Source organism: Phaethon lepturus, unplaced genomic scaffold (assembly GCF_000687285.1).
Source record: "Phaethon lepturus isolate BGI_N335 unplaced genomic scaffold, ASM68728v1 scaffold49879, whole genome shotgun sequence".
Lineage (NCBI taxonomy): Eukaryota > Metazoa > Chordata > Aves > Phaethontiformes > Phaethontidae > Phaethon > Phaethon lepturus.
The window spans coordinates 364-25,975 of record NW_010562304.1 but is presented as its reverse complement, the minus strand read 5'-3'; the positions used below and the strand labels follow the sequence as shown (position 1 = coordinate 25,975).

The 25,612-nt window shown below is 46.3% G+C and overlaps 2 protein-coding genes across 2 annotated transcripts in view; one reads left to right on the top strand and one right to left on the bottom strand.

The window, feature by feature from the left end:
* Positions 1-370: 370 nt before the first annotated feature.
* On the top strand, positions 371-7,236 carry LOC104626325 (dynein heavy chain 17, axonemal-like; the record flags this gene model as incomplete). Its single annotated transcript, XM_010294215.1, has 11 exons — positions 371-564; positions 693-841; positions 982-1,109; positions 1,364-1,591; positions 2,171-2,362; positions 3,080-3,259; positions 3,609-3,791; positions 4,817-4,999; positions 5,253-5,396; positions 5,945-6,170; positions 6,949-7,236. Coding segments are annotated over 11 exons (2,055 nt in total), but the record flags the coding sequence as incomplete, so codon positions are not given.
* Positions 6,622-25,612, bottom strand: part of PGS1 (phosphatidylglycerophosphate synthase 1) — a 19,216-nt gene continuing 225 nt past the window's right edge. Inside the window, exons 2-11 of the mRNA XM_010294216.1 lie at positions 25,010-25,047; positions 21,148-21,337; positions 19,921-19,998; positions 18,726-18,825; positions 17,853-18,042; positions 17,325-17,503; positions 15,863-16,396; positions 11,382-11,530; positions 8,898-9,040; positions 6,622-7,130 (exon numbers count right to left, since the gene is read on the bottom strand). Of these exons, the coding sequence (XP_010292518.1) occupies positions 8,921-9,040; positions 11,382-11,530; positions 15,863-16,396; positions 17,325-17,503; positions 17,853-18,042; positions 18,726-18,825; positions 19,921-19,998; positions 21,148-21,337; positions 25,010-25,047 (1,578 nt within the window). The 3' untranslated portion in view covers positions 6,622-7,130; positions 8,898-8,920. The remainder of the gene's footprint in view (positions 7,131-8,897; positions 9,041-11,381; positions 11,531-15,862; positions 16,397-17,324; positions 17,504-17,852; positions 18,043-18,725; positions 18,826-19,920; positions 19,999-21,147; positions 21,338-25,009; positions 25,048-25,612) is intronic.

The window sequence follows — 25,612 nt, the reverse complement described above, 5'->3', positions numbered from 1 at the left end:
CAGCCGGCGAGGTTGTGTCTCAGCACTTTTGAACCGTCAGTGTCCCCCATGGGCCCTGCTCCACACCCCTGAGCTCGGGGGTGCCTGAGCGATGCCCCGACGGCCTGTGCACAGCATCCCCGTTTCACCAGGCATCCTTGACACCCCAGGGATGCCTTTGGGACCCCCAGCGCAGCTGTGCCCCGGGGAGGGCGGATCTGGCAGCCTGCCTGGGCCGGTGGAGCTGGGCTGCAGGACCCTTTGGGGCCTGGCTGTGGCACAGCACCGTCCCCAAGTGCGCACAGCTCCATGGAGACCCCCCCAGCCGGGGGGTTCCCTGAGGGCAAGCAGAGCCCAGGAGTGATTTAGCCCTTCTCTGTGGGATCTGAAGGTGCTCTCAGAAATGGAAGAGTTCAGGAACTTGGACAGTGACATCGAGGGCTCTGCAAAGCGATGGAAAAAGTTTGTGGAGTCCGAGGTGCCGGAGAAGGAGGTGTTCCCCAAGGAGTGGAAGAACAAGTCGGCCCTGCAGAAGCTGTGCATGCTGCGGTGCATGCGGCCAGACAGGATGACCTACGCCATCAGGTGCACCAGTGCCCGCGCGGGGCACGTGCACGGTGCTCTCCCAGCACGAGCCCTGCGGTGTCGCCACACCAGCTGCGCCCAGCGACCGCGTGTGTTCCTAACTCACATGATGGTTTATTTTTCCATAGGAACTTTGTGGAAGAGAAGATGGGGAGCAAGTTTGTGGAAGGAAGGAGCGTAGAGCTCTTCAAGGCGTACAAGGAGAGCAGCCCCTCTACGCCCTTGTTCTTCATTCTCTCCCCTGGCGTCGACCCCCTGAAAGACGTGGAGGCCCTGGGTGAGGCCCTGCCCTCTCCTCGGCCGGCACGATGGCTGCGTGCAGCTGCTCGTTTGGCCAGCAAACGGCCGGAGCTGCGCAGCCCCGTCTCCATACTAATACAAACAAAAAAGGCCACAGCGGTTTCCTCCCCTCCCCAGGCAGAAAGCTGGACTTCACCATCGACAACGGGAGGATCCACAACGTGTCGCTGGGGCAGGGCCAGGAGGCCGTGGCAGAACGGGCCCTGGAGCTGGCGGCCACACAGGGGCACTGGGTCATCCTGCAGGTGGGCAGGGCGCACCGGGGCGCACCGTGGGGCGCAGCAGGACGGTGGCTCAGCAATGGGTCGCAGGGTTTTTCGTGGCGTACCTCACGCGACGGCAGTGACACTGCCCGGGTTAGTCGGGCATGCCCAGCCCAAGCCGTGCTGTGTTGTGCTGCATCTGCGCTCTGTGGAGCCACAGGAGGAATGTGGGGGGAACAAGTGATTCCCAAGGTTGCACTTCAGCCCCAGCAGTACAGGAGGGGTTCCTGTTGCAGAACATCCACCTGGTGGCCCGGTGGCTGCGCACGCTGGAGAAGATGGTGGAGCAGTACAGCCTGGGCAGTCACGCTGACTACCGGGTGTTCATGAGTGCCGAGCCAGCCCTCAGCCCCGAGGCACACATCATCCCGCAGGGACTGCTGGAAAACGCCATCAAAATCACCAACGAGCCGCCGACGGGCATGTACGCCAACCTGCACAAAGCCCTCGACCTCTTCACCCAGGTACCCTCGCCGTGCCGCGCTGCTCGCCCCAGCGTGGTGGTCCGGCTGTGCACAGCCGGTTCCTTTCAACCACTTTGGGTCAGCGTATCCAGCTCCCCCCTCTCCCTGGGGCTTGGGTGTCATGGGCTGAGCATCTTTGGGGGCGTCACTGCAGGCACGGACACTGCGCCAGGAGCCGGCCCATCCCCAGGCACGTCCTCCCCGGGGTGCCCAGAGCCCCCATTTAGGGATAACCAGAGCTGCCCAAGGGCTCCCAAAAGAGGGAGGGTGCTGAATTACTGGTGCCTTTCTCAAGGCTGAATGTTGAGCTGCTGCGGCTTGGTGCCCCAAACAAGCCTCGACCGTCAGCAGGGGGTACATATGTGTGTGTGTGTATTCCTATTTAAAAAAAAAAAAAATGAGTGCAAGAATTAACCAACTAACAGCTCTTTAAAAAGACATTTTTATGCTTTTTTTTTTAATAAACAACCTTCAGTTCTCCTTTGCCACAACCTGTTCATTTTCTTCAGCAGATGTAGAGCTGATAGCGATATTCACTAATACACTTGCAAACCCACTCTGATTTTTATTCCACTGCAGGACACGTTAGAGATGTGCAGCAAAGAAATCGAGTTCAAATGTGTCTTGTTTGCGCTCTGTTACTTCCATGCGGTAGTGGCGGAGCGGCGCAAGTTCGGCGCTCAGGGCTGGAACAGATCTTACCCCTTCAACAACGGTGACCTGACCATATCGATTAACGTCCTGTACAACTACCTGGAGGCTAACCCCAAGGTAAGGGACTTACAAAGTGACCATACCTCTGCACAACAGACGCTATTACAACGAGCCTTTTTTTAAAAATTCGTTAGTTAGCTGCACAAATGCCGCCTTTTGAGGAAACACAGCATCGCCAGTAGCTCTTCCCCTCTTCCCCAGGGAGCTGCCTGCACGCTCTGGCGGGTGAAGGTGCAGAGCGCTCAGCGTGACTGAGCTGGATGGAAAGTGGGCGTTTAGCACCAGGCTGGGATGAGTGCCAGCTCTGGCTCACACCTCGGTGCTTTGTTGGGTTGTGTTGGGTTTTTTTAATTACTTTCCACCTAAAAGGCAAAGCCCGACCCAAGAATGAAGGTGCAATGAGTAGGACTGAGGTCTCACCCTTAGGAAAGTTCTGCTTTCCCCTGGCCTTACAGACATCATCAACGTTGACCTGAATAAAGACAGGATGACAGGGGTTCAAAGTATGGACAGCTGTGTCTGTACCAGGACAAGGTGAAATTTGTGGGCGAACACAGGAGACACCCGAGACGAGGTCCCCCTGTCTTGCTCCCCTTCGCTCTGTCACTGAGCCTCTGCAGTCCAGCATCTGTGACTTCCCTGGACGCTGGACAGGCCGACCCAGGAGCCGTTGCTCCATGGCCCCACAGCTCTACAGTCACGTGCAGCTTCCCCCGGCTGCAGGGGACTTCTCGGGAGCCACACAGAAACACCACAGTGAGCCTCTCCTTGCAGGTGCCATGGGATGATCTCCGGTACCTCTTTGGTGAAATCATGTACGGGGGGCACATCACAGACGACTGGGACCGCCGGCTGTGTCGGACTTACCTGAGCGAATACATCCGTATGGAGATGCTGGACAGGGAAGTGTACTTAGCTCCAGGGTTTTTGATCCCTCCCAGCTTGGATTACAAGGTAAGAAAGAATAACGTTGCGATTTGCCATGGAAAACCACTGCTCTGGATAAATGCACACTAGTCAGAGTCCCCTCATGCTAGCCAAGCAGGAACATAGAGGAAAAAAAAAGTTTCAATCCCATGGAAACATGCAGAATGACTGCAAAAATAATTCCTGTGGCTGGGGTGGTAAAGGAAAAACTTAGGTAAGACATGAGTAAAAAAACATCTTGAATAAGCAAGGCCAGCTAGCTGTGCTGTGAAACACCGACGCCAAAAAGCAATGACGTATTTTCAAGGCTGAAGCAAAACTCACGCTCTTTTGTACATATCTGCTAAACTAACATCAGTGCCGGCCCTGTGCTTAGGGTTACCACGAGTACATCGACGACAACCTGCCGCCGGAGAGTCCCTACTTGTACGGCCTTCACCCCAATGCAGAAATTGGCTTCCTGACTGTCACTTCAGACAGGCTTTTTCGGACAGTGTTAGAAATGCAGCCCAAAGAATCAGATGCTGGAGGAGGCTCAGTTGTCTCCCGAGAGGAAAAGGCAAGTAGTTTTACACTACACAAAGACAATTCAGAGGCCAGGAGGGGACTGGGTGCAGGGGACAGATAAGGGCCCACGCACAATGGACAGATTTTTATCAGTACAACATAGTAGAAATGCAATTCTAGCCCATTACCTAATGCTACAAGCTGTCAGCCTGGAGAAGGGGGAGTTGCTAGCACAGAGCTCAGAAGAAACGCTACAGTCTCTGTTCAGCTGGACACCCCTGTCAAGTTTTTATTTAAGTGTATTTGCACTTGGTTTCTTTGTGACCAGGTTCTCCTTTGCATTTCGGTAACTCTGCCAGTCTTTGGCATTGCTGAACGCCAGCAAATGCTTCCGCACCCCACAGCTGCTGAGACGGCAGCACTGCTACCGCAGCCCAGGGCAGACAAAGCACTGTCGTTGTCCCCGTCCCACCTGCCGCTGTCTCCCCTCTTCCCTGCTCTTGCATCAGTCTAGATCCCAGGCAGGCAGCTAGTCACACAGATCACAAGACTGTTAGCTGCTCTCCTCCAGCACCTCTGAGAAACCCAAAGCGTAGAAAGAAGAGGCTGAAATGCTGCCCCAGCAGTTTCTTTCTGTTCGCTCCATCTGAACGCACGGCACAGTTACAAAAGTCAGCAGTGTTCAGAAAGGTTACTCGTTGATGGGGTCGAGATGCGCCAGTGGCAAAATGTGGCTCACATGCTGCATCCTCAGCAGCTGGAGCAGGCTTAGTAATTTCCATTCATGATGGCAGCTACTAAAAATACAGATTTAAAGAGTCTTCCTCTGGACCTGTTGAATTTTACACTTGAATTTCACAGCCTCTGTAGCTTCAGTTCTTACATTCCTTGCTACTGAAAAAGAGCTGCAGCTTTTTAAGATCCAAGAGCAGTTAGTAAAAGAATAGAGTACTAGTAACAGAGGAGGAAGCACAGCAAAACACAAAGGCAGAAAAATCTTACTAAGAAAGTTAATTAACTGTTAGCTTACAGCATATTTCCTTAGATAAGAGCAGTTTTATGGCATATTCTTTCCAGGTGAAGTCAGTCCTAGATGAGATTATCGAAAGGCTGCCAGAGCCATTCAATATGGCAGAGATCATGGCGAAAGCGGTGGACAAGACCCCCTATGTTGTAGTTGCCTTCCAGGAATGTGAAAGAATTAACATCTTGACCCAAGAAATCAGGCGCTCTTTGAAAGAATTAGACTTGGGACTAAAGGTATGCATTAGGTAGCTGCCTAGAAAGCATCTCTCCCTACCAAATAATTTCCCCTGATTTGCAAATGGCTGTTGCTCATTTCGAACCTTGTCTTGTACAAAGCACTTGGCTACCCTTGCTCGTGCACATCCCACCATGTTGGGTACGGCCGGACAATACCAGCCTCCCGCTTCATGATGAGTTTGAGACCAAATACTTCCATCAGTCTTGCTTTCTTCAGATAACACTGCCCAGACTTTTCTCTTTTTTAAAGGGAGAGCTAACGATTACATCAGATATGGAAGAGATGGCAAATGCTCTCTTCTATGACAACGTTCCTGAATCCTGGACACGTTATGCCTATCCCTCTCTCCTTAGCTTAGGAGCCTGGTATGCAGACCTGCTCCTTCGGATTAGGGTGAGCAGATTTCTTGTGAAAGTTAAAACTTAGGGAGCAAGCAGATACCACAGAAGACCAGGAATCACCTCCATCAGTGTACAGTGGTTAACTGGTTTATTTTTCAATATTAATTTAAGCAGTTTGAAATACCTGGAATGGCCTGTTACCCCAAAAATGAGACCAGAAATTTGAAAAGGGTTCACCATTAGAGTATATCACTGTTTCAACAGAACATTAGCTAACCCCATCATAACTTTATATATCTCAGAAGAAAAAAATACTTAATAAAACCATTTATTTAAAGTGTAGCTTTGTTAAAAAAAAAAAAAAGGCAGTATTTACTGCAATCCAAATTAACGGTTTAGGTTTCATTGCTGCAGTGGAATCTGCTATTTATTCATCACAGGTCACCTCCATCCTAGTCTCCCCACCTGTAAGATTACCTGAAGCTTCTGTGTTAGGCACAGGGAAGCATCAGCTCTTTGTCACATCATATCGCAAAGCAGTATTCTGCTGCTCAAAGGCCATGCTTCACTCTGAAGTACTTTGCTGTTTTTATTTTCCAGGAACTGGAAGTCTGGACAACGGACTTTGTGCTGCCTGCAACAGTGTGGTTGGCAGGATTTTTCAATCCCCAGTCCTTCCTCACTGCTATCATGCAGTCCACGGCCAGAAAAAACGAATGGCCACTGGACAAGATGTGTCTTTCAGTGGAAGTGACCAAGAAAAACCGTGAGGATATAACAGCTCCACCCAGAGAAGGCTCCTATGTGCATGGATTATTCATGGAAGGTGAAAGACTGCATCTTTTATGAGATGTTTCAGACACGGAGAAAGTGCAGTTCAGCCTTAAAAATTCTTGCAAACAGATCAGGTGTTAGTACTCACTGGCTTATTTGAATTTGTACAGCTTTTGCAAAAGCTCCGAGCAGCAGAGCCTTTATTCCACACTGGTGTCAGAGAGGCCAGCTGAGGGCAGCACCCATCCAGTTTACAAGCGGTTTCACAAACCAGAAACTGGTTTTTGGAAATTCAGACTGTATATTATGAACCTGAGGACTGGGTTGTCTGAAGCTACATGGTTCTAGTGAAGAAATATATTACAGTCTTATCTGAGGTGTAATTAAGACAAATCAGGAAACTCAGAACCTAAAATAATTACCGTTAACAAATGAGGGGGAATGAGATGGCAACATCAGCAGAGCACTAAAGGGGTCCACTTAAACAAGAGCACAGACCACACAGGACAGCTATCATAGTTCCCACCACGGCCAAGTTCTACCTTCAGCTATGCAACTTCCATGCAAACCCATGCTGAAGGGATGAGCGGGGACAGAATTTATTTAGATATCCCACCACAGTAAGGCAAAATGCATTCATGAGTCACAGTGAGATGATAACATGTTAGCCCTAACAACTACTAAGCCATGGCTACCCAAACTTCACACTCCATCTGTGACTGTGCTGCTAAAGCAACTCCCTCCCACCCATCAGTAGTTATGAAAACAGCCCCTTCGAAGGGAAAAAGCCACCGGGTAGCTGGTACCCTGACAATTTCATAATATTGCAGGCGCTCGATGGGACATCCCTTCTGGTGTGATCGCAGACGCTCGACTGAAGGAGCTGATGCCCATGATGCCAGTCATCTTCATCAGAGCCATCCCTGTGGAGCGCATGGACACCAAGAACGTCTATGAATGTCCTCTCTATAAGACACGGATGCGAGGTCCCACCTACGTCTGGACCTTTAACCTAAAGACAAAAGAAAAAGCTGCTAAGTGGATCCTTGCTGCTGTTGCTCTGCTCTTACAGATCTAAACTTTGACTACGGAAACAGCAAATGCTTTTACCTGCAAAAAAACTCAAAGTGTAACTTAGGCCAAGTTTGATTGTACCAGAACTATTTGAACAAAATATCAATAAAAACATGGCTAGAACTGCTGTCATGTGGAGACTGCTTTTAAAATACATGGAGTTTCTCATGACGGACACTGGTTTTCAACTGATGGTTTCTGATAAGCTGGTGGTTGAGAGTCAGACCACCGAAGGAAGCCAAACAGAACAATTGCATGCAACTATCCAGATTCCTTTCCTTCTCATAGCTCTCTGTCTTTCCACAGCTATTTGTTTGATCGCTCAGTGCTAACTGTGAGCAAAAATTCATCAAGCTATGTGCACGACATACTCCTGCATGGAAGCATGTATCTGTCTAGACCAGACAGAAGAAGAAATGCGCAGATTTGTCCCAGTTCACCAGCACAACCTGTACAACCCAAAGAAAATCCAGCTGCAAACAGATCAGTCTCTGAAGTATGTTTCTTTCCATTTCTGGGTTGTAGAATCTACTCTACCCTTTCTTTCACAAGAAAATTTCTATCAGCAGTAAAACGTATTAGGGTGATTAGATCTGCTCCGGCCACCATACGGAAGCCAATGCCTCTCCCTTTATAGCATAAAATAATTCACCAAAATCCTACCCCGCAAAATGTCTGAACAATCACTTCTAAAATACGGTTGCATAAAACTGCCCTCATAACTAGTGGTAAGAAAAGCAAGTAGAGGCAAGTAGAGCTGCTTGTTTCTTCATAAAGTAGCAGCATTTAGAATAAATTACCATTAAACTTTACAGCCTCTTCAGGTGCCAGAAATCCCTTTTGCTGGCAATAAAAGATCAGAACACACTGCACATGCTCCACCAGTGAAACTCACAGGGCAGCCCAAGCCTGCGCTCTAACATTTTTATCAGGATTCCCAGCCAACTTCTTTGCAGGACACGTGTTACAGTTTGAGCTTCCCACTTTCAGCAAGTAACGTCCAAAAATCATATTGGCACTAACAGTCCTCTGATGCCATCTGCACAATTCATGAAAGACATTATAACACATATTAACATGAAGGAGCCAGATACACAACCCCAGAGATGGACGTGTGAACACTCAGAATCAAGGGCACACACTTAGGTGCCAACTGCATGGACTATGTGCACAGCACAGAAAAAAAAAAAAAAATATTCCATGAAGCTCTGAGAGGCTCCATTTACTGGACAGCTGAACAGCCAGGCAAATCCAGGACGCTGTACAAAGCAGCAAAGCAAGAACAACTGCCCCTCTTAACATCTACAAGGTTAAAGCAAAGCACTGATCAGATAAAAAGATGACAAAACATTTTAAATATTCCAACAATGTTTTCTATTAGCTGGTCAAGATAAAATAAACACAGTCCTTCTCCACAAAACTCTGAAAGGGACATTTCAGAAATGGAAGTTTTATTTCTCCGCATAGGAAATACCATTCTCTTTCATTGCCCCTTACAGAAATTCTAGTAGATAAAACCCAATATAGAACTTGAGCAATGATTCCAGGCAGTGGAGAGTACCCCAGAAAAGATGCCTGTTCTTTCCCCACGTCATCTATGTTTCCAGAATCACATGGTGATTTCCTCCACATGATAGAGAGTACTGCGCTTATTAATTGCAGTCAGTGCAATATAAATTCCCCATAAGAATGGCTGAAAACTCACCCAAAGCAGCAACTTTTCTTCTTTCAAAAGAAATTCTTGATCAGAGGTGTTACCAGCTTCACCCACAGTTTCACATAACGATTTGGCTGCTCAAATGTTGATGATGAGACTACACCTGAGCAGAGGTAAAGCTGCTCCTGCTCCTATACAGGGAAAGAAAAGTAAATCCTAAGCGTTAAACTATGTAACAGTCTTCAAGAAAAGCAAATTCTCAGATGAAATTGGCCATGGATCCTGCCAAAAGGATACATCATTTCTCCCACAAGCCTGAACATAAGAGTGTCATTTTATGGAGCACAACTCGGAGCAACTGAACCACGAAGGAGCTAGCGCAGGACGTCTCCTTCACAGCCGCCTGCCACAGCACTCCACCTTTTGATGACTATCAGTGCGCCAAGTAACCCAACCTCAAGAATTAGCAATTTAAACTCTACGAAGAGCAAAAGGTAGAAGGTTTTGCCTTTTTATGCCACACAGTTGCAGGAGAGCTAAGCTTCAGTTTCAGAAAAATCCTAAATCCCTCACTGTAATTGCCAGAAAAGGAAACCTTACCATAATCTCAGGAGATTGGCTTATGCAGCTCTTTCTAGTCACAGCTCAAGCGCCGTGTTTTCAAATGAATATGTAGTCATGATTTCAACTAAATTACCAGAAACACTTAGGCTTCCCCAGTGTGTACACAATACTGCTGAAGGAGGAAATGTACCATCATGATGATAATACATGCTCACATTGCACATGAAAGCAGCTGTTTCATCAAAGGTAGAAGCGGTTTTCTTATCAAAGCCAGTTAGGTTTCTAGATTTACAGGCAAACAAAGAGCAGACCATCTACTGTAAGTCTGTTCATAATCTTTTTTTCATTAGCTAAGCTGTCACAAACAACAGAAAATACTCTGCACTGTTTAAATTCAGCATGGAACAGGGAAGCAGGAACCAAGCCTTAGAAAGTAACACCAAAAAGATGAAACAACAACAGAAGGAAGACATCTGTGTGCCAAATCAGTCTAATTTCAGAAATCCAAAATGCTCCAAGAGCTACAGTCAGCCCTGCTATGAAGATCCTGCGCCACGGTCATCTGATGCACTGAGGTCATCTGATCACTGGAAGCGAGACAAGCTCAGTTCATTCAGTGGAACATCCGAAGATACCCAGACCACTCAAATTTCTTCCCAAATGTCATCACATATTTTTAAAACGGAACTGAATGTTACATAGGCAAAGTGATTTCATGGCAGCTTACCAGTAATGTATTAAGTCTTCTAAACAAAGATTGCAGAACAGTAAACAAACAGCGAATCTCAAAATCAGCTTCCAGCAAATGGGAATGGTTTAAAGCCCTTTAAATTAGATCACTGCAGCACTGTTTGAGAAAATTCCTTTGTCATATTTTCATCAATTCTCCCTTTCCATTAGAAACAAGCAGAGGCAAGACATGAATTGAAATATTGAAGCAACTCTTCCAGTAATAGAATTGTTTTTGATTAGATATACTCTGACTCATGCTGTGGAAGAGCCCTGATGCAATAGGGCAATTCCCATTGATCTTGAAGACAACTGTGCCTACTTATGCCAGGACTTGGCATAATAGAATACATTTTTGAGATCCCTAAGTCACACGCAGAGGCACCAAACCAATTTGCTTTGTATCAGAGCACTACATGAGAAATTACTTGGGACACTGTCAGTTCGAGCAGAAGATTCAGAGTTAAGACAGCTGGAGAACCAGACAGGATTTAGAGAAGCAGTAAAAGTGCTGAGCGGTCCAAGCTGCCTAACAAAAACAACAAAAAAAAAAACCCAAAACCAAAAACTGGGACACTGAACATTAAATCCCTGAAAAACATTTGTGTCAAGATTATATAATGTCTTATTATTATATTAGGCATATAACTTCATTGGCAATCCAACCAGCCCAGAAATCCTCTTATTGCAGAAACTACACTAAGATCCCTTGCCTTTGTTCACATCCATAGCCTGTGGGCAGCCACCCAAAAGCTAACTGAATGGCATTTATATTCCTGCAAATGATTTCCCAAATGCCGGAGAAGCAAAGTCCTCCAGAAGTCCAAGATCAGCAATTCAAAGGGCCTGACTTCATCATCCTACAGCATGGTGCTACCTTGGCAATGCCCAAAGATTGGGGATAAGGCTCAGGAATACATTTTGTGATCAGCGAGCAGAGGAGAGCCAGCAGATCCTCCCTGAATGCTCCATCTCTCAGAATGCCTGAGCACTCCTGATACTCGAGTTCACTGGGGACACATGTTCTTTCCCGTTATGGCCTCCATTTCCCAGAAACAGGCACTTGCAGCAGGCATCTCATCAATAGTCACTTAACTGACAACTCCTTGAGACTTCCTACGCTGAAGAAGGTTCTGAATTATTGTAGCTGGAGGTTTTTATTGCAACTGCGTCATCAGCATTCCCTATGTGACCGAAAAGCACAACATCCATGTTATCTCCCTGTATTCATCCACCTACCTGATGCAGCTGCTGCTGCAAAGCTTTATTTTCTGTCACTATCGCAACCTGAGCTTCCAAGTCACGATGAACTGATCGATATCCAAAATTAGGAGAGCCAATCAGAGTTAGGCAGGGAAGATCGCTTCCTGCCAGGTACAGCCAGAGGCCTGCAGGAGAAACAGAAGAAAGGAAGCATGGCAGACAAAGGAAATGACCAGGGTAGCCTCAAACAATTGCTTCACTTAGCAGAAATGAATTAAAACATGTTAAATTACAGTAGCTGTAAAAGATCATGACACAAAGCAAGCTTCCTTGCAGATGGTCTAGCATGTCTTATAAAGCTTCATATGAATCTTGGGGTGCTTGCATTGTCAAAACTTGTGCTCTTAACAGGGGGGCTGCAGCACACTCAGTGCTGCCCTAGGGACACATTCTTAAGAATGTAAATACGCTGCATGGAGGGCCCCCAAAATAATGCAGAATGAGTCACTATCATTAAGTTAGAGCTCGTTTTGCACCACAGTCTATCTCAGAAACACTGAAATAAGGCAAACAGCTTTTCAGTAAAGAAAAATCTACACCAAGCAACAGAGCACCAGGCAGACAGGCCAGGCCTGGACCAGTCAGTTCCAGAACTGGAAGCAGCACAGTCACACGGTGACTAACCCCTTTCCCGAGACTACAAAAGACAGTGACATGAGGAGGCATCTCCCTGCTCTGACAGGTGAATTCACGTGAAATAAAGACTAGTAGAGAAGTGCAAATTATTATACCCACTCACTTCCTGAGAAGTCACCCAAAGATGAAATCAATCTCTTGTGAGGACGCAAGACTCCCAACTCCGCTCACTACTGCGGTTCACACACAACTTTGCCAGTGCAACAAGAGCAAGCATGATACAACCCAGGACTGTTTTTCAAGTGCAAGATGGAAACACCATACTATTCTCAAGCACCCCACTGTAGCACAGCAGGAAAGAGCAGCTAGGGATGCCACAGGAGAGCCAGGACTACTGCCAAGGAGTGTCTATATAGCCACTCTCCATGTATAAATGGACCCAAGAAGTGTTTGCTCTCCACTCAGCAAGGCGCAAGTGCTTAGAACAGCCCTGGGCAGGTCCCTGATAGATGGCTTATCCCTACTGCAAGTCACACAAAGACTACAACAAAGAAACTGTAGCATAAAAACCACCTAGTCCTTAAAATAGAAGCAGGTTTCCTAACTCAACCCCAGAGCAGTTCCAAGAATGCCTTGAGTAAGAAGCTGCCGATTCACCGCTGGTTCCTGTAACCTCCTCCCCGCCCCCACATTGCACACACTCACTTCGGGGCCACTTTCAGTTACACCTCCTGGCTCTGAGCTGCCACTGCCCATAACTCACGGCACGACCGACTCCTCCACAGGCTCGCCCCCGCAGGCGGAAGAGCAGGAGTGCCAACACAGGGGGCTCTGGGAGCCGCAAAAAGTACCCAAGTGGCACAGAGATTTGGTGAGTTCTGCCACCACCGAGGACAGCTGCCAGCGGCTGCCTGGTGCCCGGGCCTAGCCGCAGCACAAGGCTCCCAGCAGCGGGCCAGAGCTCTGCCCAGGCAGCAGCTACGAGCGATACACTTCCCCACTCTTTCTAAGTGGTCACACAGCAGCCCTAAAGCCTTTAGGGTGTCTCTAGCTTTATGGCCACCTGGCCGGATCTGCTCAAACAGTGACTCACCTTTCCAGAAAGGGGAAGCGCAGTTTCCCAGCCGCCATTCAACAGCAGTAATGCAGGTTTATTTCGGAGCAAACAGCCACTTGCCCGGCACTCTGTCACCCAACGCTTGCATAGAAGGGATCCTAGTCCTAAAGGACATACCTGTGTCACTCACAACACGACACCCAGAAATGGTGCGCATTAGGTGTGCAGGTAGATGTGCACTGCTGCAGGTAGGCTTCACAACGTTACAGCCATGAAAGCCTCTCTCATTGCAAAAGTTTGCATTTCCTACTCACACGTACACGATGGCTGTGCAGTGCACTGAACCGGGCTGCTACCACTGCACTTGCACTGAACAAACCTAAGGACAGTCATAACCCTGGTGGGAATAAACACTGCGGGAAGTTGTGCATGAAGATACAAAATGTTTTAAGAGGAGCTGGAAGGCTTTACAAAACTGCAGCCACAGCGTTTGGTGTAAATCAGCTGGATCCTATAGGAGACTAAAGGGTATCTTTTGTCTTAGCCTGAAAAGGAAGTATTGACAGGCACTATTTGCTGCTAGGGATCTCACATCCTCCTCCAGGAGACAGACACTATGTGCAACTGCCCTTCATCTGTCTCCAGAGTTTCCTCCTTTTCCCTCTTCTGCCCTGTCCTCTCTTTCACACACGCTGCGTGACTCCTGCAGGAGGAAACCGGGTGAATCAAACATGTGCCAAAGGGCAGAGCATGCCAGAGAAGGGAGCTACAAGCTGATCCTTCCAGCACTCCGAAGAGGAAACAGAAGGAAGGCAGCAAACATCTCTGACTGTCCCTGTGCCAAGCACAGGAGCTGCTGAACTCCTCGAGTCTTGTATCCCTCTCTCAAAGAGAACGCCATGGAGCAGACAGAGCCCAAAGCACTTCCATGAGAAGGCATAGCTGTCCCAAAAAGGGGTTGACTGCCACGTGCACTTGGGTACCTTGGAAAAGCAGCCCATGCCTTCCGAGCTCAATCCATGCCAAACCACAAAATCCCACTCAGAGTCAGCAGTGCCCAGCAAGAGGAGGAACCTGCGAACCACAGATCACTTGAGCACGTGCTTCCTGGAAGACAGACCACACAACTTCCCAGCCAGGCAGGCACCTCCTTCAGGCTGCCCAGGATTGCGATAAGGGTTTTACTGCACTATAGTTACTGATCTCACTGCCAGAGGCACACCATTTGCTAGAAAGGTTTGTAGTTTCGTCACAGAGGCAGCCTACTAACACTCATGTATTTTCTTTAGTCAAGATAAGGCCTACTCAGCAGCCTTCTCTCCCTACCACCTCTGAACCTTCTTCTGAACAGCCCTGCAGGAAGAAGGACAGATAGAGGCATTCCCACAATCATTAACAGTTACTCTCTTTAAACAAACAATGGGAGAAGAACTCCGAACCGGAACAGCCCGGGCCTGTTCCGGGCCCCCAGGGCTGCATCCTTCCAGCGTTCAAATCAGACACATGCTGCAAGCAATGGAAATGCCTCTCAGCACACTGCAAAGCGGGCTGGGGAAACCTGCATGATAATTAGTGACAGATTGGGTACCGCTTACAGTAACAGAGTTGTCCTAGGGGACCAGTGAGCCATCACAGGAAGTGACACAGTGACACGGTGCAGAGCTCTGCTTGTGGAAGACTGGAGTAACAGAAGATGCTGTAGAACAGGGCATCAGCTCATGTGTCTCAGCTCAGCGTGTGCATGTGTCTCAGCTCAGCCAAGGGCCATGCCTGACTGGGAGACCAAGTCATTTTGTGAGGTGGTCCACTGGTGCACCTCCATGTGGGAAGACCGTAAGAATCTAGAGCTTTATGAAGTGTCACATGCATCAGATTTCTCAAAAGAAAAAATCCTCAGTTAAGCAGACATCCTAAAATACCTGCATTATTAAAATCTACTACTGAGCAATCAAATACTACTGTGTATAAAGTAGGAGAACGTAAGAGTCAAGGACTGCACTTTCTGGAAGGAAAATTTAGAGACACAACCAGCAACAACCAGGCAGGGGAAAATACTCTTGCTTTGGTCAAGGTGGCATTGGGCTTGTGAAAGCTGTACGCAATCTATCAAGCCAGAAAAAATCTGGGATCTTCTACAGAGGACCGTGATAGCAGTATTAATTATTTTTGTTTACTGTTAACTACATTTGTTAGGCAATATTAATTTCTCAGCAACTTCCCCTGCAGCTCCCAGAAGACACATGGGGGCATTTATTCACTATGCGGCACTTTCCTGTATGCCATAAACAAAAGCTGGTACAAATTCCTCAACACCTGGATCATCCCCACAAAGACTGGCTGCCAAGAAAATGCGGTGTCTAGGACCACTGGGGAGTCACCACTAGCGAGCTCCCTTCCTCCATCTGCCACAGATCCCACCCTGGTCCCCGACACAGTCATCACTTCTTGTTGCTGAAACTGGGAACAGGGACACAAGCAACTGAATCACAGCTGTTACTGCAATCATAACTACATCCAGATGCTTCCTCTTCTTTCACATCAAGTTTCACATCAAGACAGTACCTTACTGTCACCACAGGGACAATTCTTGTATAATCTCTGGGACTATATTTCAATCAGGCAAGACATGACTTTGCATAGCTGCCCCCTGAGTGATCCAAACCTTCCAGGTTTATCCAAGCAAGATGTCTGAACCTTGGACGAGTACTTTGGAGGTTAAGTCTAGACTTGGCACCCAGCCATCCCCTTACTAGCTGCACAATCCAAATACGCACAAGTCTCAAACGCCTTCTGAACAAGTCCTCTTGAGAAATGGACATCTTACCTTTAGCATGGAAAGTCCACCCAGCCCTAGAGTACTCCTGCAGCTGGACCCTCTCCTGTTGGTGAAGGTAGCAGACCTCACTGTAAAATTGGTGTTCAATGTAAACATAGGCAGCAGGGATGGCACCTGCCACCCCTTTGGCACCAAAAAAACCATTCACCTCTGGTGAGGCCAGAAGAATCCGATACTCAGCCCTAGTGCCCAGAATGAGGTCCATGTAAGCTTGTGTCAGGTTGAAGTAGCCAGTGGTAAGGTATATCCTGGCATCCCGTTCAGCCTCTGTCAGCAGCGTCTCCGTGACCATCTCATCTATTTGAATCCCAAAAGGTTTCATTTGGATTAAGGGATAGATCCAAGTGTCGGGTTCTGGTTTCAGACCCCCAGACGCTTGCGAGCCTTGCTGGGATAACAAGGAGCTGCCTTGCTGGCTGCTGTGGAAAGTCTTTGCATGAAGGAGTTCTTGTCGTGTCCTGGCAGAGTTGATCACCTCCATGACTCTTCTATTTGCTATCTCACAGTAAGCCATCTTGTCTCCTGCAGAAAAATCACAACAGATCATGTTTGAGACCTAAAGGTACAGAGCTACGCATCACCTACTCTGTAGCAGGAAAAACTACTGACAGGACACCAATATACAAACAAAAAGGAGTTAACACAAAGACCACACACCTTTTTTCCCCCTAAGTCTCATAAACAGATGTTTTAAGGTTAGCAAAGCTACATTACATAACAACGTTCAGCTTTAAGAGGGGTAAGAAACTTGACTAGCAGCAGCTTGAAAAATACACTGAGAAATGAAAAGAGCAGAGCAAAGCTAAAAGGGTAACCAAGAATGAACTTGAACATAGAAAATAAACTACTGCCCACAGTCTAAACTATGTAACACAGCAGTGCACAAGGACAAAAACTTCTTGAGATGCAATCAACCTGACAGATGCCCTTCTTTGCCCACTTCAACACTTGTTCTCAGTCTTCCTAATTCAATATTCATTTGATTCTCAGAACAGACTTGGCTACAAAATATTTATTACCAAAACTAGCACTACATTCATGAAACTTTCAGAATATGCACACACAAAACATGTAGAATTATAAACATTAATATCAACAGCAGAAAGAACCTTTCAAGGAATGTAAGTTCTTGTTTCAGATCATAAGCAGCAGAATTATGAAGAAGCAATGAGATAGTTATGGAAGGAACTTCTAGCCTTTCCACTCTCTGCCAGATTAGCTGGTGATAGCCACCATGCTAGGAACACTCTGACAGATCCAGCCGCAAAACTCTAGTGATCTTGATTTTAATAATGGATGGCACAGAAATGAAACACCTCGTAGTCTGTAAACGATGGTCAGACACTCAGCAATTCACAAATGGATGGAGTTCAAGTTACCCTTAAAACCTGGCTGTCACCCCCCTCCTCTGGATCACACCATCCAACCAGATAAGACAAATCCCTACTACCTTGGTATGGGTGTACCATCCCTTCCATCATCTGGACTGTATCATCTCGCTGTAATTGCAGAGACACATCTCCAATCGCATCCACTAGCTCTGTGAAGAAGTCTGCAATCTCAGGAGAGTCCTGCAGGAGAACATAGCGGTCCTGACGATTGGTGAAGTACAAATCACTCAGGTTTGCGCTAGGAGAGAAAAAGAAGAGTTGAGTTCCAGCAAAGAGCATAGGTGTATGATCCTGAACAGCCCAGCCTAGGTTACAGATCTCACTCTGCATATAACTGGAATAAAGTACGAACTGGCCATTTCCTTTTGAATCATGAGAAATCTTTCTGTTTTTCTTTAAAGAAAGATTCTCTGTTTCAACTGAGAATCTCATATGGAAGTGCTATGGTTGCTCGTCCATCTCGATATGATCACTACAGAAAGACCAGATGCAAATAACAAAGTTCAGACAACACTGGTAGCATGCATACCTTGCCTCAAAGCCTCGGCTAAATGAATCATGTAAGGGCCTGAAAAGGCAGGACTCACCCGCTCAGGATCACATTATCATCAAAGAGATAGACCTTGATGTGCTGCAGTCCAATAGTCTCATTAAAACGCTCTGGAATCAGGAGCCTGAGAAGTCCACGCAGGTTCGGAGTGTGGAAGAGGGACACACGGACTTGCTCAGGGAATCGCTGCAGCAATGGAATTAGCATTGTTCGAGAATTCTTCCTACCTGGAAGACAAAGAGAGTTTCACACACTGGATCACACCTAACAGGGAGATACAACATGGCATGGCACCACAGCTCCTCAGCTAGAAGCTGGTTATGGAATGAGCACCCATCTCATCTGCTGGCACTGGTTTTCATTTTTTTGTTTTTAAATCACTTCCATTTGCACTATATCAATATTGAAATCGACATCCAGAGCTGTAAGTTCTTTGATGAATGGGCCTTGGAAACAGTCACTAAGCAGGTGTGACACTATTCAAGCTTCTTAATCAAGACACACTTAGCACCAGTAACACATGCTACAGTCACCACAATAGTTCCTGGTTAAGTGCACTGCTACTTCCAACAATTCCCACTTTCCTTTAAAAATGAAAATATAAAAGACCATGATGAATAAGGGCAAGTGCACTGACAAATGAACTAAGCAAACATGAAAGCACAAGTTGTGCAGAGTGGAGTTTGGCTCTTCTCGCTCTTACCACCTATTTTCAGAAGAAAAGCTGCTCAGCCTGAAGATTTTCTGGGAATAAGTTGTTATTGGTATAGAAAAGGCCAGTTTTGAAAGTATATGATTTAAGCAAGTAGGTCCAATCAGTCAAGACAGCCTCTCTCTGAAAAAAAAAAATATTTATCCAGCCTAACGGTAAAATAAGCCCTTGAAGAAAGCAAAGTCACATAATATCTACCCCGAGATCCCCTGGTGTAGTCAAGAAGAATGGAAACTCTGAGGCTGGACGATCCTTTTGCTTGCAGTGATTTCTCCAGTGTTTCTTCTAAGCAAGCCACCTGCAGAAAGAGATTTCTCTACTTATTACAGAAAGCAAATAAAGCTTTATAAGGAAAGTGTTCAGCAACCAGGAGGCCAGTGGCCACGAAAGCTTCCACACCCGAGTACAAGTCCCTCCTAGTCATGCAAAACGCTGCCAGTTTAGACTTTGCATCTGTCAGACTGGCATCCTACTCTCTCAGCCTAAAGCAATACATGAAAGGGCATCACTTTTACACGTGCATATACTTCAAGCCTCTGAACAGGAATTAATTTTAGCAGAAGTCCCAACATCATTCCCAAATCACAGATTTGCATTACCAAAGAGAAACCTTGGTAGGACTTCACAAGTGATGCAGAAGCAGTTTTATTCCTTAACTACAAGGCTGTTCGTCACATGCAAATTCGAATCTTGTGCACAAGCCCAGACAACGCCAGGCACAAAACCCTGTGGAGGACTCTGTCCACCTTTACCCCGCTGTGGAATTTGCAGTCTAACATAAGAGACTGGCCGAGGTCAGGCTTCTCCCTAAAGGTCTAAGGTAATGCTTTTGTTTCTAGAGGGAAGGACAGGAAACAGAAAAGGTAAACAATATGAAGCAAAACTGACCTCTGTCTTAAGTGCAGAGAGCTAATACTGCATCTGCATACTGTACTTGGAGGACCAAACACAGCACTACATATGTACAACTTTAATAACGTCCAAAAAAACCACCAGGGAAAAAAATTACCCATGATCCCACAGTTCTGCAAAACCCCTTGAATACTATGCCAGTAACCTCTAACAGCTGAAAGATCCAGGCTCATTATCCCCTGCAAAAGTTCAGTTTCATGGCTCTGTACTAGACCTAAAACAGAAACTCCATACACCTCCCTTCCAAACTCCTCCCTCCCACACCCCACATGCAAGTACACAAATGCAGCCAGGAACCGTAAGAAAACTCTCAAAGAGAGGAGAAAACATGTCAAGTGAACCCTGATAGGAAAGTTTTAAGGACATTACAAGCTCGCAAACTGCAGCTCGCATACACCTCTTGTACCTGCAGGAACAGGATGTTTTTTGCAAAGGCAGGCATTTTCTTTCTGCATTCACTTTCTCCCCTTCCCAAACTCACCAGCTCCTGTTCGAGGAGCCCTGTTCCCAGGTATAGTGAAGCCATCACCACTCGCTGCTTGGCTGTTTTTATCTGCACCTAAGAGTAGCAGAAAATAAGTTCAGTTTCATCCTCAGTCTCTGTGATCACTAGGAGCTAATGATCCAGACCACCAAAGAGCTGTGGTTCCCCGAGGAGAATCACTTTAGCCAAATCATGGCATTGTCTCCCTTGCCTTGTAGAAGGTAAGGCACAAGGATAACGCACTGATAGCAAAGGTGTAAAACACACAGGTCTTTACAGAGGAACATCACCACCACTGTTGCATTCAAAAATCAAGGAAGAATTCAACGCTTTCTGGAAAACCGAGGAACATACTCCCTGCAGCTAAAACTATTACATACAAAAGCAGTTACCACACAGTGGCTGCAACATTGGGATTGTAGCAGTACTGGCAATCCCAGCTTGCTGTCTGCAACTGCTTTAATCCTTTGTATCCCCACCCTGTGAACTGGCTAGAACCTAGAGACCTTTGTTTACAGAGCTCTCCTTTCCCCTGTGCTCACCACCGATGCAGCAAGGGTAGTAGCTGCTGCCTCCATGGCCCACCCAAGCCTTCTTCTCCAACAGCTTACCATAGCAATCTATGATCATGTTTCAGAAGTACTGGAATTTGCTTTAAATACACATTGTGAAAAGACTCAAGCAACTGAGCTAAAGAAAGAGATTCTTACCTCAGCCCTACTACTTACCTAAGAGATGCAGTATTACAGGATTCACACTATAATGACCTAAGAGACCTTTGGGAGGGATTGAGGGATCTGTGCTTGTCTTGTATTGCAAAGAGGAGGCTGGGAGGGCAGATCTAACAGCAGCCTGCAACTACCTGAAGAGCAGTTACGAAGATGACGCAGCTAAACTCTTCTTGGTAGTTACAGCTGAACAGCAGCCACAAACAGCTTTGGGAAGTTCAGGTCCGACACCAGAAAAAAACCTAAACTACTAAGATGGCACAGCACTAGAACCGTTTACCCAGAGGCAGAACCTCCATCCTCAGCAGTTTTCAAGACTCAGCTAGACAAAGCCTGCCTGACCTGATCTAGTATTGACAACAATCCCGTTTCAACTAGAAGGCTGGACTAGTAGCCTGCAGGTGCTCTTTCCTAACAACTTGTCTATGATTCTTCATAACCTCTACAGCTCCCAGACCCCAAAAACCATTCCTGCAACTTGGAACCCACAACTCACCTTCAAGAGTTCATAGAATTCAGCTGGGGATGAAAGCACCTTTATGTGTGAGCTGGAGATCCCAAACTCTGGAACCAGATTCCTGATCCACTGGAACCTGTGTGCTCCTTCTGGACAAAGGGAACAAGGCGGGGCCGTGATCACAGGAACAGGAGGCGTGAGCAATGGGGCTAGAAGTAGCCATGATGATCTGTGAAAAGATGGGAGAAATTCTGTATGATGGAGCCTTTGCTTCCCACAAACAGCCTTCAAGTAGGTAAAGAGCTGCAACCAGTGCCAATACATTGTAAAGATCCACAATGGCAAGAATGCCTTTCCTTTTCCATAATCCCAGCTGAATCACCAAAGCCAAATCTAGAAACAGAAAAACACAAAAAAAGTGGGAGAACAGTTCTTAACATCATCAGCTCCTTCCTCTAACTGGCAGGGGACATGAGGGGAAACTACTCTTTCATCTGAGCGGGAACACAAGAGAGGAAACAGTCTGGAAGCTCAAGAAACTGAGGATGTGAACTCTCCCAAACACCCACAGATCAGATGTCTGGTGGTGCTGCTGTGGTACCAGCTATACCTGTAATCAGTTACTTCTGAATTGTCCTTACCACACACACGTCAGCTTTGCCATGGCCGACAGTCACTTTCATGTCCAGCTTAGTTCTCAGCTGGGCTAAAGATTAGTTGGTTTTATTTCAGGTGAAGTGGGTTTAAAAATTATGTTACTCTACAAGTTCTTTAACAAAACAGAAAAATGCCTCAACCCCTCAGACTTACCACTCCCCCCCCCCCCAAAATCTACAACATGCAAAGTTCCTGAGTGCAAGTCCTAGCAAAAGCAATGAAGTCACAGCACCAGAACAATGTACCAAAGGATCAAGTGTTTCAACAGGTACCAGCCAAGAACCACACCTGAGAAACATTAGGTAGCCCTCTACAACAATGCCACTTGCGTTCTGCACAAGTACGAAAAGAAGGTCAAGACTTCTCTTACAAACTTCAAAGTAACTGTAAGGGAAACAGCAGGAAGCTCCTTCTTTAAAAAGAAATTTCAGAACAAATTTAATTCCTTTGAAGTCACGTAGGGAAGAAACCAACTTACTGCTAACAGTCATGCTTAAGGGGGTGACAAGAAGCAAATGGCATCTTTTCTTCTCTGGAGGCTTCATGCATGCAAATTCATCAAGTCATACAATAACTCCTAGTTGGTCCACATGACAAAACCACATTTCAGCACAATTAGAAGGAGCAACTCCCATGAGCTCCAGGAAGTGATGAGCAAGGGACCGAACTACACCCCCAAACCTGACAGAAAACATTCTGGTCTGCAAATCCCACTCGCAGGAGTCAGACTTGCTGTCAGGACAGAACCAAGGCGGCTTGGTCTCATCCCAGAGGAAGCCAGGTCCCTCAGGCCAACAGGCAGCCACCATCTTGTGACCCATCCTGATGCATTCTGCCACCACAACATACCAAGAAGAAACTTGATTATGAACTTTACCAGAATTTATGAGGAACTTTTAGGTTTTACCACAATCCAAAGCCCAAATGACCACAGATTCCAGGAAGATGATTTCACTTATTTGCTTCATGATAAAACACTGGATCTTCACAAGGTTTCCGAATACTCTTACGCAGAAGCCAGACAGTTTGCAGTTGTGTTTCCTGGAAAATCCACTAGTTTGTCACTGACTATTCATCGCAACAGAAATCTGAGTCAATTTGTGCAAGAATTCCTAGGATGGCAGTTTTCAACAGATCATGTGGACAGGCTCAGACTTGACCCCAGAAGTTACACAGATTACCAACACAGCCTGCTTTTTAGCAGAAAAAAAAAAAAATATCAAAGTAGAAAAGAAATACAAGAAATACTGTTTTTCAAGCACATTCTAGTCAATCTTCACAGAACCTGAGCAGGACCTTTGCCTATCTTTGCTCAACTCGTGTCTCAAGGCACAGGCTACACATTGGGAGCTCACACCAAGCGAGCACAGCAAACAGAGAAAGGAAGACCAAGCTATGTGAATTCAGACTAGCATCCAAGAATACATTTTTAAAAAACAACAAAATGCACGGCTTGCAGAGCAATAACAAAGTCAGGGCTATAACCTAGCCCTGCTGATTACAAATTATGTTCTCTGGAATTATTCCCACTGAGGTAATAATGGCAAATTTTATGCATTTTGTGATAACAATTAATCAGTAAGAAGAGATAAATATTTTCCTTATTATTCCATTGGTCAGGCCTGGCCAATTATACTTCCAGAAGCCAGTACAGTGGCTGAGAAGCCACTTTCCAGAAACATGATTCCAAGAAGCAGCTTTCTGGCAAAGAACATGAAAAATGCACATCAAACTGCATCTTCACTCTACATGGCCGAACGTTAGGTTTATGGATTGACGAGGTGCGCTTCAGGCAGTCCTTTGCTGGTGCTGCTAAGGGAGTAAAATCGATCTGTGTCACCAGCACTATCTGGTTTGAGCTTTCAGGTTAATTCTATGCATGTACTGATATCCACTAATTCTATACTCTGGATTTTTTTACTGCCTACACAATTTAGAGTATATCTACACTGTTTGATCTTTTAATCCAATACAGAAATTTTAGAACTTAGTGTTGAGAGCCTACGGCTTTTATAATTATCAGATAAATCAGTATTTTTCTCCAGCTGACAGTAATAATGGCACAGCAACCATCTACCGAAGCGGCAGTTTCTACCCACCAGTGATTGAAAATAGCTCAAGCGACTACTCAAGTACAACACAATCCTTTCAACTGTACGCACACAACAGTCAGAAACCATGTCACATTATGAAGAAATCATCAAAATTCCATACTTTGACAAACCAGCCTTCAGAGAAACAGGAAAAGGGGCGGGGGAGGAGCCCTTCCCATGCACTCCACATCATTGAGTTAACCAGAAAGAGAAAACAGAACTAAACCAACCACCTCAAATCTTTTCTGCATAAAGAGTTGACCCTAAATATAAATGAGGGATTTTTTGTGTGTGTTCTATTTTTAAAAATTGTGGTTTTGCTACACAAACTCATGATGGAGCTGAAACACTCTTATTCAGTGTAAAACCTCATCTGCAGAACCAGAGGCGAAGTGAAACTGCAGGATACGGTGCCGTCCTTTCACCCACGCATACGTCACCACACAGGGGGATCTACAAAATTGCTTGTCTTTGAATTCAGTTGTCTCTTTCCAGGGCTCAGTCTAGTAATTCATCTACACTAAAAAACACTGATGAAACCAAAAGAGAACTTTGAAAATCATTTCCTTGGCTTAACCAGGAATATACAGCATAACACGGGCTAACACAGGGCTCTGAGACAACAGCGAGGATGACTGCAGCACATCTGCTGTCCAGGGGGAAAAGGAGAGTGAAGACATGCCATGACATGAGAGATGCCTCGCTTACATAAGTAAGTTTAACTCATACAGAAGATTGTATCAGGCACCATACTAACTAAAACAAAGCACAGAATCCTTCCAGCACTCTCTTACCAAGCACAGTGCAAAGTAGTGTCTAAAGACTGGGGGAAAAGACCTTTTTTTGAAGACTTCTTCAAAGCATTTTGTTTGATCACTTCTGAACCCAGGATGTGGTTCTAAAAAAAGACAATCTCTGGTTTTTTTAATGTTTTGTTTTTAGCATGAATTGTACTCCTGATCGCACAGCCCCACAAAAGCAGCATCATCAGCAAAACTAAGGCAGTGGTGCAGTGGCAAAAATAAGGAGGAGAAGCTGTTCAGGGGAGCGTGGTTGTGGAAAGACTGGAGGAACCACAGTCTGAGGCTGTGGCTGTGCATTCCCTTTAGCGTGCCACACAGCCGGTCTGGCACCAAGAAGGGCAGATCTACCTCTCCCGCAGCTGCGCCTTCCCCATCCCTTTCAGTCCCTGGGGAAGGAGAGAGAGGAAAGGGAGAATCTGGGCGATTTTCAGAGGTCAGCTCCTGGATCCCACTCACTGCACAGCCGCCCAAGTGAGATGTCAGGAATGAGCTGTGGGAAGAGGAATGAAGGCCCACTCCCTCCCAACAGCAGCGCACTCAGATCAGTTTAAAATGACAGTGAAAACACTTTCGGTGTGTGGTTTGGTAATTCACCTATGCCAGCATAATGGTGACCGCCGCTGGAAGGAGCAACCCTCTTCCCTGCTCACCTCTCTCATGCCAAATGCAGGACAGACCTCTTCTCATGTCTTTCCTGATGGGGAGTGGGGGGATCTCACCTTCCACAGACAACCCCCAGTCTAGGCAAGTTGTAACTAACACCTAAACCCCGACCAGTGCCTCTCCAGAGACAGATCAGCACAGATCAGTGATAACCGAGGTGGAAACCTATCCCTCACAAGTAAGAGATATAATTTAACACCTGAAAAACAGCAGGAGTAAAGTAAATAAAAAATAGGGAAATAAGGCGCCCCTCTTGTCCTAAGGGCAAACGGACAGCTAGAGCAGACT